The sequence below is a fragment of the Esox lucius genome, chromosome 5 (assembly GCF_011004845.1).
Source record: "Esox lucius isolate fEsoLuc1 chromosome 5, fEsoLuc1.pri, whole genome shotgun sequence".
NCBI classification, from domain to species: Eukaryota; Metazoa; Chordata; class Actinopteri; order Esociformes; family Esocidae; genus Esox; species Esox lucius.
In genome coordinates this window covers 36,194,303-36,207,651 of record NC_047573.1, presented here as the reverse complement: position 1 = coordinate 36,207,651, position 13,349 = coordinate 36,194,303, and the positions used below count along the sequence as shown (strand labels likewise).

Sequence of the window (13,349 nt, the reverse complement as noted above, 5' to 3'; positions counted from 1 at the left end):
CACAAAGACACATTTAGAGTGAAATATCATGACTTATGAAGATTAAAATCAAACCTTAGAACGCTAAGGAAAGGAGAAGGAGGTAACTAACGACGGGCTTTGGCACAGATTACAGTTCCCTCCATAAGTATTGAGACAGTAAAGTCAACATTATCATTTTTGATGTACATTCAAGGCATTTCAAAATATAGTAAAAATATTAATAGAAGCCAAGTATAAAATATCTGCAAAACTTTTTCTCCATTTCAACACTTATGTTTCACCAACTGAGAATAATAGCACTGTCAGAGTTCCCCTTTTTATGTGAGCATAAGTAATGGGACATTTGGCTCAGAGGTGTTCCTAATTGTTTAGGTGTTTCCTGTTGCATTGATTGTTCCCACATAAGAGCTGTGAATGTGGAGTCTCTGCTTCTGCCTTAGAAGTCTGCATTTGCTGTCAGTAGGCATAATCTAACAAGACTAAAGACTGTCTATAAAAGAAAAGCAAGTAATGTGGATGCTAAAAGAAAAGAGGAACTCAAGAAAAAACATAGCATAAAAGATGGGCCAAATCAGCAGTTTGGGACATTGAGAAAAAGGCAACAACCAGGTTGGTCAAGGAAAACAATATCAGTGATGACAAAAGAATTACCAGAGCTGTGAAAAACAACCTTGCATGTCAGACCAAAATCCAGAATTCTGGTGTGAAAAAGTGTCACAATATACTGTTTGCATAAAACTTTGGCCGCAGAATTACACTGCAAGAAGCGAAGCACCGATCAGCATCAAAACAGAACATTTGAATTTGTTAAAAAGTAGAGAGTTCAGCCATTATAGTTTTGGAGCAGAGTTTTAAGGACAGATGAAACAAAGGTTAACCTTTATCAAAGTAATTGGAAGGCTAAAGTGGATTTTTTTTTTAAATAAATGGAGATCAAAAAGCGTAAAGAGTGAAGCACGGAGGAGGTAGTGTCATAGCATGGGCCTGCATGATGGCCTCTGGAATGGGCTCACTCATCTTTACTGATTATGAAACAAATGATGGCAGCAACAGAAAGAATTCAGAAGTGAACCGAAGCCTCTTGTCTATCAACATACAAGAAAATGCCACCAGACTCACTGGGTGATGCAAGGCCATGACCCACAAAACACACTGTCAACAAAACCAACAAAAACAGAGTTCTACAGGGAAAGAAAGTGGAAAGATTTAGAATGGCCAAGTGAATCTCCTGATTTAAATATGATTGAACAAGCATTTGACTTGCTGAAAAAAGACACTGAAGTTAGAAACTCTCCAAAACAAGCAACTTGTGGCATTTACACAAATGTCTGTACTTATGGCTTGGCAAAGCATCTCACAGAATACCAAAACCTTAGTGATGTCAATGGGTCAAAATACTCACTTGCTGTTTTGGCATACAAAGGAATTGTGACTGAATAGTACCCTTTATACATGTCACATTTGCATTAAGTTGAATTGTCACAAATTATGTGCCCATCAAATGGGTGACAGAACTTTGAAACTGCTGTTATTAGTTGAAACACCGAGAAATAACAGTGCTTTTAGCTCATTCACCTTTTAATCATATTTTCAAATGCCTTGAGTGCACAGCAAAAAATAGCAATTTTTACTTTACTGTCCTAATATTCATTGAGGGCACTAGAGTTTCAAGTGTAGTGATCAAACCACTGTATTTGTTTTATTAAACATATGGTTCTATCTTTTATTTCTATTTGACAGCTCCATTTTATAAAACCTAAAAGGCACTCAAACCCAGGAATTATTATGAGTGAGAAGGACAATTTTCCCACTTTACACTGGACCTAATAGCAGTCAGAAGTTCCTCATAACAATTCACTGGTTGTTATTGCTTGTTAGCTTGTGTTTAACTTTGAGTGTTTTCATTTTTTAGATGTTGTACTATTTTTAGGAACCTAATGGATTTTTTCCCGTACCTCTGACAACGCAACACTATATATATATTATTATCATTTTTGACTATTTCATACAAGTTATATTACAGAAGCCCTGGAGCCCAAGGTATCAAAAAAAATTGGGCCCAGAGACTAAGTTCATCTCATTTGAACAAAAAAAAAAAAGTTTAAAATAATTTACCCATCAATTCTTTGCCCAAGTCGTTCAAACAAGATAAAACAATTTTACTGCCTTGTGCCTCAGGGCATCCATATTATATTATGTAGACATCACAAAAAACTTTAAATTAACATCACACGTTGCTGAAATCCAGTACTACAAGTATCAGTCACAATCGCAGGAACACAATGACTGAAAACTCCAGTTTGATCCTACCCAAAGTAACGTTGGGTAAACTCATCCTATCAGCTTACACGCTGTGGTTAGGACAACCGTAGCATGATACACTCTTAGTTTTGAAAGGCTGCAGAAAGTCAATTGGATGGTATTATTTCCATAGGGTAAATGAAATCTGTAGCTATAGATTGGTGTAATGGTATCGCTCATACAATATATTTCAGTCACTATGAAATAATACCGGAAATAACTGTGCGTGTGTGTAATGTTTACACACAAGTACAGGTGGCCATCAACCCATCCAAACGCTAATACTAACCAGGGCAGTGGATGAAGGCCCACTCGTAGCCTTTATCCTTAGGGCACAGGCCCAGCTCCAGGGTCATTTCCTGGATCTGGCCCTGGTTCTGACCCTGTTTGGGCGGGCTCTTCATGGGTCCTCGGTAGGAGCCTTCCATACACTGACCCCTGCCTGTGCTACTGGGGTCCCCACACCAGCCACACTCTGGCTGCTCCAGACACTGGCTGCACGTGCGCAGACCCGAGCAATTCTGAGCTGGAGATGTACAGCGTGAAGTGACAGAAACAGGGGAAAAAAAGGAATTGTAAGTTGTCAGATCACAAACCAGTCAATTAATAACATATTAAACACCCACAAAGCATTTATAGAAGCACCCACTCACCTTCACTTACAATACAGTCATTGAGCATTCATATAAACAAGGGGGGGGGGGGGAATGGGCAAACCTACTGTCCGTTGAGCAAGTAAAGAAGCACAAACAGAAAAAGAGGGAAGAGGGAAAGCAAGAGTATAATTTGGAATTTTATCATTATCAGTGTGTTATTTGTACTTAGATTTGTTATTGTGTTAGAAATTGTCTATTAGTAGAAATTGTCTCATTTCATAAATGTTTCACTTGTAAATAACACAACTTTCAAATTAAATGAACTGACAAAAAGTCAACAAACTCTAAAGGAGGATATAGTCTTATGTCACCATGGCCAAGAAGAGCAACCTTTAGAAAGGCACCTAGCAGTGATTGCAATTGTCAGTTGGAGCCCAAATGTCAAGACCTCCGAATTGTTTGTTAGTTAAGCCTATTGTACTCAGAAAAGACACTTACAAGAAAAATGCCACCACTATATTGGGAAAAATAGATTCAGCCATCACCTCAGTTTCTGTCAAATAATCTTCAACATCCTACTAATGGATTTGAAACCATGACAACAGGTAATAATAATGGAAAAGTGGAGCCACTTAGCCGTAATGCTTTTCCATCTCTATCTGGAGAGGAGGGCCCAAGGGCCTCAAATTGGAAATCAACCATCATTTACCCATTCCAATCAAAGTAACAATTGTTATTTCTTCTTCAGAAATGCTAAATCCCAACTGAAGCGTGCTTTTCTCACACGAACGGCCATTGGGTTGATGCTAGATAAGAATGACACCTACACCTTTATGCGTTATGTAGTAGCGCTCATGTGTTAGCTGCAGTTGATAAAAAACGTATTTCGGTTAACCAAAATACTATTCAAACAATAACACATACTATTAAGCTAATAAACTCATGTCCAATGCACATCCCTTGTCTTCAGTAGTCCACTTGGCAAAGCCAATAATTTTTTTCTTATTTTGCCAGCTTAGCAATGGCTTTCTTACTGCCAATCGACCAGTAAAACCTGCAGCTCAAAGTCTTCAATTCACAGCTGAACATGAGGCTTGCTTACTTCAACCAGTGTCAAGCTGTGCTTGAAGCAGTTGTCCTGTGAGCCACATTTCATGACAGCTGTTGACTCTCAGAAACCTGTCTTCTGATTCTGTTGTGGCTTTGGGTCTGTCAGACTTCTTCCTGTCATTAACCAAGTGTCTTTTTATGGTGCAGTAAAAGTCTCTAAAGGAAAGAACAGCACTTTTAGGGGAAATAATGGCCTGTGTCTTCCTTTGTCAATTGCCCTTTTCTCACCATTATAATTGAAATATACTACTTCCTGCAGTACAATACTGTCCAAATAATGCTTATAAGGGTGTAGTAACACAGCCGGTTCCAACACTACTATAATACAGAAAGAGGATTTACAAAAGTTAGGACACCAGTAGGAATTGTTGGCATCAAATTTCAAGGCTTAATTTAGTTCCATTGCTGCAAAACAAAAAGTCTGAAAATGTCATTTTTTATAACTCTGAAATGTACATAATTGTATTTGGTTTTTGGAAATGCTTTAACCTTTGGCAGTTTACCGCTTACCTTTGTACCATTTCAGGTTATTCACTGGACTTGAACTGCTTAAAGTTCAATACAAACTGGAAAAATAAATAGGGGTGGTTCTAAAACTTTTGACCAGTAGCGTATATAATATCAGTGTACACATGGAGGAAGGTTAAATGGACAGACAGCCTTCACATAGCGGACACGGAAAAAACAGGGAGAGATCCCATCATAGATGTGACCTACAGTCTTCCCTTTCCTTCTCTTGAGAGGACCAAACTCCGCCAGACCACTGCTATAAGCCAGTGTAAATTGTAATTTTTTTAATTCAAAGATAGATTTTTTTCACCCTTTACATTTAAAAGGGAACAACATAATACCAAAATAATGTAAATGTTGAGGCGCTATTCTTTTTGATACCAAACATTAGATTTCCTTAAAGGCAAAACAATGATCACATCTCCACTCGAGACAATCTCGACTAGAAGGAAATGTCAATGTAGCCGACAAAATGACACATTCTCAACACAAATTAACTATTACAGACAAATCATACAGCTTGGGAATTTGAACTACACCTTTAGTTTGGACTCGTTTCAAGGTAGTTTTTGGTGACAAACACTGAACAGTTTGGTCAAATGTATTTATAAACGTACCTTAAACATGATACTGATCATATACAATGATACTGAAAATTCTGACTCAAACCAGTATTTATGATCATTAACATCTCAACGTTCCTAACACATTGACTCTTGCATTCTCAATCCTCTGGTGGTATAAGCATATGGACAACACCCCAGAGACAAAGGTTCAATTCCCTGTCTCAACCCTTACTACTTCCTCTCTCCTGCCATTCAATCTCCTACAGTTGAAAATCAATATTTTTATCCTCTCAATTTACAGTGTTGACATTACTATTTGTGTAGGCCAATTAGTGGAAGGGATGTGGAAATGTTTTCGCATAACATGGTACTTTTAGAAACCTGTATGCTGAAAGCTGTAGACAGCAGTAAAGCAAAGGGCCTAAGCTCTGATGTCAGTTTAAACCCTTAAACTATTTTCAACCTTTAAATGGAATGACAAAGAACTGAGTTCAAAGGGCTATTTTTCACAAATGTTTTTAAAACACTATTGTCTTTTCTATTATGTAAATGTTCTTCCGAATGTCGTGATTTCCAATTTGTCAAGTTAAAAAAAAATCTCTTTTCAGGTAAAGAAAGCATAAAGAGGGAGAGAAACAGACAGAGAGAGTGAACTAGAGACAATGACAAAGAGAAATGTTATCAATATAAGTTTCTATTAATCTATTCTTCCAGCTAGGAATGACAATCCTCTGTCCGTATTCATCATCAGTCATTCTAAGGAATGCATTACAGCTTTACATAAAAAAACACATGCACGCACTGCAAAGCATTCAAATACTCACAGTCCACCTCGGCCTTCAAATATTCACCCCGCACACAGCTCTCACCTCATCCTTTCCAACACACAGACACATGCACACACACGAGCATGCACACACACACACGCACGCACGCACCCCTCCTCAAACAAAAAAAACTCACTACCCAACACACACAAAGTCTCACCCAGGCAATCGCCAGTCTGCCATTCCAGACATTGGCCGTAAGGGAAGGAGATGACATAGGCGGTGGAGTCCACACAGCGCTGTGCGCTGCCACACCACATGCATTCCATGGACTGGCTGGTACAGTTGGCACAGCTGGCACGGAGGGAGCATGGTGTTTTGCATGGCCGAGCGCTCTGGTTGGGGCTCACTGAAAGGGCGAGATGTGGGTGTTTTACTAAGTAAATGCTGTGGATAGATTTGTATAATTTTGCAGACTCTTATTCAGTAGTGAATGGACACGTTACGTACTGGCGCCCCGTGGGAATCAAACCCACAACTGCTGTAGCAAGTGCCACATACTACCAACTGAGCTACACAGAAACCAGAAAAGTAAAAAACACGATACTCCCTATTAGAACGTTAATGTAAAGCACTTAGTGAGAAACATGATCATCTGAAACCTCTGATGTCTACATGTTGTCATTCTTGATTTTTACATTTAAATAAACCTGCAGAACCTCTTTATTTGCCTGTAATGTCTTGTTGAGTGTTGGACCCCAGAAGACTAGTCCCCAAAACATCAGGGGTCTGTTTCTCTCTCCCATTTCCACCTTATCTTCCCCTTTTACCTGCTGGTTTTTCGCAGATTAGTCCATCGGCGGTGGCAGTGCAGGGGTTGGCTTTCAGCCCCGACACCTGGGTTTCCTCCAGGTAAGCGCAAAAGCCAGAGTCGTTAGGTTCGCCGGGCAGCCACTGGAGGGAGGAGTTTGTGAACGGGGACATGTCCTCCCAGCCCCAGTATGAAACATTGATCTTGCGCAGGCCCACCCAGGGTGAAAGTCTCTGTTTAAAAAAAATACATGCAGGTTTAAATACAACGTATGCAGCCCTAACAGATTCCATAGCAGATATTAAGTCAATCTGGTTTAGTCAAGGGTTTGCCAGAACCCTTCTCCAGCCCCTCCAAACACTTATCAGCCATAACATTATGGACGGCCAAGGCTCATTGATGCACGTGGGGAGCGAAGGCTCGTCCGTGTGGTCCAAACCAACAGACCAGCTACTGTAGCTCAAATTGCTGAAAAGTTTAATGCTGGTACTGATAGAAAGGTGTCAGAACCCACAGTGCAACAAAGTTTGTTGCGTAAGGGGCTGCGTAACCCCTGTCCACTGCCAAAAGCGCCTATAATGGGCACCTGAGCATCAGAACAAGATCACGGAGAAATGGAAGAAGGTGGCCTGGTCTGATGAATCACTTTTCTTTTACATCATGTGGATGACCGGGTGTGTGTGGGACGCCTACCTGGAGAGCACATGGCACAACGATGCACTATGGGAAGGAGGCAAGCCGGTAAGAGGCAGTGTGATGCTTTGGGCAATGTTCTGCTGGGAAACCTTGGGTCCTGAAACTCATGTGGATGTTACTTTGACACATACTACCTGCCTAAGCATTGTTGCAGACCATGTGCATCCTTTCATAGCAATGGTATTCCCTGATGGCATTGGCCTCTTTCAGCAGAATAATGATCCATGCCACAAAGCAAAAATGGTTCAGGAATGGTTTGAGGAACACAACAACAAGTTCAAAGTGTTGACTTGGCCTCCAAATTCCCCAGATCTCAAACTAATCGAGCATCTGTGGGATGTGCTGGACGAACAAGTCCGAAACATGGAGGCCCCACTTCACAACAGGACTTAAAAGGATCTGCTACTAACGTCTTGGTGCCAGATACCACAGCAATTAATCAATCAAATGTATTTATAAAGCCCTTTTTACAACAGCAGTTGTCACAAAGTGCTTTACAGAGACACCTGGCCTTAAACCCCAAGGAGCAAACAACAGTAGTGTTGAATTTCAGTGGCTAGGGAAAAACTCCCTAAGAAGGACGAATTTTAGGAAGAAACCTAGAGAGGACCCAGGCTCAGAGGGGTGACCAGTCCTCTTCTGGCTGTGCCGGGTGAGATCTTAAGAGTCCAATTGGAATAATTAATACATTTCTCTGGGCTAAATCCAGAGTCTATTTGATTTTAGAATAGGTCAAAAGTATGACCAGATGGACAAGGACAGGGACAGCAACGGGCCCCCCAAACCAGGTACTCCGCAGGTGTGGACCAGGACCTCATGTCCTCCTAAAGTTTAAAACTGGAGGAGACTGGGAAAAGTCAGAAAGTGCATTCCTCATATCAACAACGATTTGTAGTGGAGAAGGAGAACTTAGTGGGGAAAGAGAACTGACCCAATCCCACAGCACAATAGTATAGCAGCGTAAGACATTGGAACTGAGACGGGGGGGTCCGACAACACTGTGGCCCTACCCGGGGGAGGCCCCAGACAGGGCCCAACAGGCAGGAAATCAATCCACCCACATTGCCAGGCATCAACCAAAGGGATACCCACCAACCACAACCACCCTGAATGAGCACAGCACACCTTCATAGGTCTAGAGCCCATGCCTCGATGGGTCAGGGCTGTTTTGGCGGCAAAAGGGGAACCTACACCATATTAGGCAGGTGGTCATGATGTTATGGCTGATCGGTGTATGTTTCCCATTTTAGTTTGGATCCAAAGCTGGCAAACCTGTTTGAACTACTCAAATCCTTCATGATGAATTGACTGTAATGTTACAGGTGTGCCAGTTTAGGTTTACAATTAAAATTGGAATTGTCTAGGAAGCCCCAAAGAGTGGTTTGGAAAATACTGGACACAATAAAACAAGTAAACGACTAAAATCTTAAAAACAAATGTAAGGTAATATACTGTACATCAGTATGTGTGCCAATCAAATTATTTCTCCTGGATTATAGATTTTTATAAAGTGATGGATGCATGGCCGTTTTGTTTTGTGGTTGACCACTGTGAGAATCAAATCCACCAGTCTGGTGTTGCAACTGCGGTTTTCAGATGAAAACATGACGGCTGTATTTCAATAGCATACCTTCTCCTGGCTCTGTAGCTTCTGCAGCTCCTCCAGAACAAAGTCCACCTGCTTAGTGGTGGTGAGCGAGGCGATGTTGCCTTCTAGGTTTTTGCAGTAGTGCTGAGCATTGTCGTAACTTTCACGGCTCGCGTTGATCCGTAGACAGGCCTCCCCAACATGGCTCCAGCCATCCCCACAAAGGTGAGCTGGGGGTGGGGTGGGGGGTGTAGGTGGGTTGGTTAGGGGGCACAGGATTGTTTAGTGACAGTTTCTTTTTTTATTCTGGCCTTCCGGTTTAAAATGTGTTTGAATGTGGATAGAATTGTAAACTAACACTCCTGTATGTCAGGTAAAATAAAATAACAACAACAAGAAAATAAATGTATATTGAGCAAACAGAAACCCATGACGTCCACCCATTTCCAGGAATGTCAGAGCAAGGTGGAAAGTCTGTTGTGTCCTTAAGCAAGGAACTTAACCCAGTTAATGTATCCTGTCAATTGCTCTCAATATGAGCATCTGCTAACTAAGTACAATATAAATCAAATTTCTAGAAAACATATGTCACAACTGAAATGTGGACATGAAGGCGCAGAAGACCCTTGTGCATGGCTGTGTGTTTGAGCATGTGTATGTTGAATGCACATCATGAGAAAGAGCCACTCAAGAGAACAGTAGTGGATTTAACTTGAGTGCTACGAGAGACCACTAAGTATGAGTGTCCTCCATAACTGTGATTTAGACAGGAGCCAAACACTGTATTGATTAGTTAAATAACCTAGATACCATCACAACTTTGTGCTCTTAAGGACACTTTGGGAAAACTGACTTTTTTGTTCCTCTATGTTTCTGATACTATCTATTTGTCAGACAATAGTAAGAAGGTTATGTCTGTCTACCAAACATGCAGAAAATCAAAAAAAGATCATGGAAAAATCAGCAGTTCTCTACAACATAAATCAGCAGTTCTCAAACCTCTTCTCAGGGACCGGCACACATTTCACATTTATGTTGTAGCCGTGAACTAGTTTATCTGATACACCTAATCAAGGGAGTGATAAGTTCAAAAATGTAATCATGTGTGCTAGCTAAGGAAAAGAGCTCATGTTCAAAAACATGGTAAGAGACTGCTGGTGCCTGAGGAGAGTTTTAAGAACGCCTGATATATTTGCGGCTCAGAGATCCTACTCTGGTTGAGAAAAGGATTAATTGTATTTTAATTAAGCAGTAAACGATAACATTATTTCATCAACCAAAAATGCACACACCAAGGAACCTGAAAGATGAGCTGAGATACACAGCAAAGACCTACAATATGACCAAGTGCTATGAGAGACCACTAAGTATGAAATATAATATCCATGGTAGGAAAGTGGAACAAAATGCATTGCTGCCATCTTGTGGATGTTGAGAGCAATATAGATATTTGGGATTTGTGCAACACTAAACAACAATTGAACGCTCGATTCTGAGTGTTTTTCTCCATGCAAAAAAAAAATTGATTTCTGCCTTGGATGCGTGGATCAAAGTGGCGGTTTATTAAATTTGTCCCCTGTGAGACACCATATGTAGGAAGTCAAAATAACTTCCTCAAAATAGAAGTTTATGTAAGATCTAATCTGCAATCTGTAATTTATGGTGAGGTTTTACATTTTAATTGCTCTAATAGCCAAGTGTATAAGAGATAAAAACAGAAGAGAGAGGTGGTAAGCGAGTGGCTGCGCCTCACCTGGCAGCGCGTGACACTCCTGCTGATGGTGGTCCCACTGGCAGTTGAGGTTGAGGGAGCAGCTCTTGCAGTTGGCTAGCTTGCTGCACACTTGCTCATTTCTCACTGGACACTGGGTAAAGTTCTTCACATTCTAGAGGAAATAAGAACATTGACCGGTGGGGTCAGTTTTTGTGGAATCCCAACATTAAGAAATCAAGAAAATATCTAGCAAATCATAAACTAAGCTGATGGTTCCCAACACAATGTACCAGGTGGTACATGACTTATCACGGAGGTCCAGGTACAGAGTACTTGAGGAGACTCAAGAGACTACATACTTAATGGTTAAATGTACGTACAAGGGCTACTCAGCACCAGGCAACATTCAATAAGTACAGTGAATGAAAAAAGGTTATGATCAACTGAACTAGACAACAGCAGAACAAATAAATAAAAATACTGAAATAGAAATACTGAACTGACCCAAGATCAGCATTTAGAGGCCTTTACTATCCACTCACCAAAGTGCAGTTGCTGGCAGCCGATAGACACTTTTTATCGTCACACCACTGGCATCCATGGGTATTGGATGTGCAGCTGGCGCAGTCCGAGAAGCGGTAGCATCGTTCATCTACAGTGACTGGAAGGGAAAAGAAATAGAGAGCACAAAAAAAATATGAATTATAGGCAATTGGGAAGCAGAAAGAGCAGAAAGAAATGGTTAAAAAATCCCAGACTTCATTCATTAACTGTTTAGTAAATCATATTAGCCTAAACATTTATTTGGACAAAGAAAGACAACATTTCAACCACAGCCTTTCTCAAGAGAGATCTAATTTAATTTAACAACCCCCCTACACCCGCGCACCCCTCCACACGTGTCCCAATGCTGAGGGATTGAAAATTATTAGCATTATAGGGGCTAAATGTTCAGTGACCACTGACAGGGAGAGTGAAACATTGTGAGCTTGCAGAACTTCATACAAAATAATGGATTTTAAAACTGGCATTTACTCATGTCAAATTTTGAGCGTCGATACAGTACTTGTAATAAAGAAAATACTTCCTAAATGAAATTTTATTTTAATGGATTTTTATTTATTCTAAAACGATGGAAAGGGTTTGATCATTTGAAATAAATGATTTTTAGTGAAGTGGGTTCATACTCAAAAAGGAGCCAAAAAAATTCTGTTAGTTTTCCATTTTCCCATTTAGCAAGACTACATGGACTTCTCCAATGAGAAAAAAGCATTTATATATTCTGTTGCAAAACATTTAAAAGAAAACAACATGCATCAACTCTTACCAGGCTTGGCATGGCAGAATTCTGCAAGAATAATGGGGGCGGTGGTGAAATTGGCTTTGCCAGGCGCCCAGGGTTTGCAGTGCCCCCTGATCCAGACACAGCGCACTCCAGGCCCTGCACTCAAGCAGCCTTCTTCTCTAAGAAATGCCTGGCAGCTTGGAGGTCGGAAGACCAGCACATCGTTCAGCAACACACCAGAAAAGCCACCAAAAACGTACATGGACCTGGGAGAAATAATGTATGTTTATTCATGCCATTTGTAAGTATATGAAGTAGGAATATGTACTTAAAACAACAAATATCAGTATGTATATATACACACACACAGCTCTGGAAAAAATTAAGAGACCACTCCTAATTCTTCTTAAATCAGCATCTCTACATGTATGGCAGCCGTTTCAGTTCAGTGTCTGTTAAATTCCAACACATGCACACCTAATTTTACTTAACGAGGTACTGATTAGGTGATTACCTGAAACAAATCTAATTTAATGAGGAAAAGTATATCACTATCCTCTTGCAATAGGACCATCTAGATATCAAAAACAGTGCAAGTAGTACCTCAAAGGTAATTTGAATACAGAAAATAACTATTCAGCATGACAAAGGAGTTGAAAACAAAAGCTTTGAGTGAGGAAAAGGAGGGTTCAATTTGGGCTTTACTGGCAGAGGGATACAGTGAGCGTAAGGTTGCTGCCATCCTGAAAATTTCAAAGACGGCAGTTGATAAGAACAAGGTCAAGCAACAGACATTTGGGACAACAAAGCTACAGAATGGCAGAGGGCGAATAATGTAAAGAAAACAAAATACTTATGTTTTAACTTAGGAAGAGTTCAGAAATCAATATTGGGTGGAATAACCCTGATTTTAAATCACAGCTTTCATGCGTCTTGGCATGCTCTCCATGAGTCTGTCACATTACTGTTGGGTGACTTTAATCCACCCCAAGCCTCTCCAAGTCTCTGTCTAACCATTTGATGACCAGGTGTTGGGCTAAGATGAAAATCTGACTCATCAGAGAAGATGACCTTACCCCATTCCTCTACAGTCTAATCCTTATGGTCTTTTGCAAACTTCAGCCTGGCTCTTCTTGGCTTCTCACTGATTAAGTGCTTTTTTTCTAGCTTTGCACGACTTCAGCCCTGCACCTAAGAGCATGTTTCAAACCGTCCTCGCCGTACACTTCACCCCGGCTGCTGTTTGCCATTCTTTTCGGAGGTCACTTGATGTTATCCTACGGTTGTTGAGTGAACTTCAAATGAGTTGACGGTCATCTCGGTCAGTGGACAGTCGTTTTCACCCTCTGCCAGTCTGTCCCAAATGTCTGTTGCTTGACCTTGTTCTTATGAACCGCTGTCTTTGAAATTTTCAGGATGGAAT

General features: G+C 40.7%; 1 protein-coding gene across 2 annotated transcripts in view; it reads right to left on the bottom strand.

Moving 5' to 3' along the window:
• The window catches only part of atrnl1b (attractin-like 1b), a 264,456-nt gene that overhangs the window by 215,357 nt on the left and 35,750 nt on the right, over positions 1-13,349 (bottom strand). For both annotated transcript variants that reach the window (XM_020045075.2, XM_029119865.2), the window contains exons 12-18: positions 11,969-12,192; positions 11,184-11,302; positions 10,681-10,813; positions 8,970-9,157; positions 6,663-6,876; positions 6,053-6,241; positions 2,573-2,809 (exon numbers count right to left, since the gene is read on the bottom strand). In XM_020045075.2, coding sequence (XP_019900634.2) covers positions 2,573-2,809; positions 6,053-6,241; positions 6,663-6,876; positions 8,970-9,157; positions 10,681-10,813; positions 11,184-11,302; positions 11,969-12,192 — 1,304 coding nt within the window. The remainder of the gene's footprint in view (positions 1-2,572; positions 2,810-6,052; positions 6,242-6,662; positions 6,877-8,969; positions 9,158-10,680; positions 10,814-11,183; positions 11,303-11,968; positions 12,193-13,349) is intronic.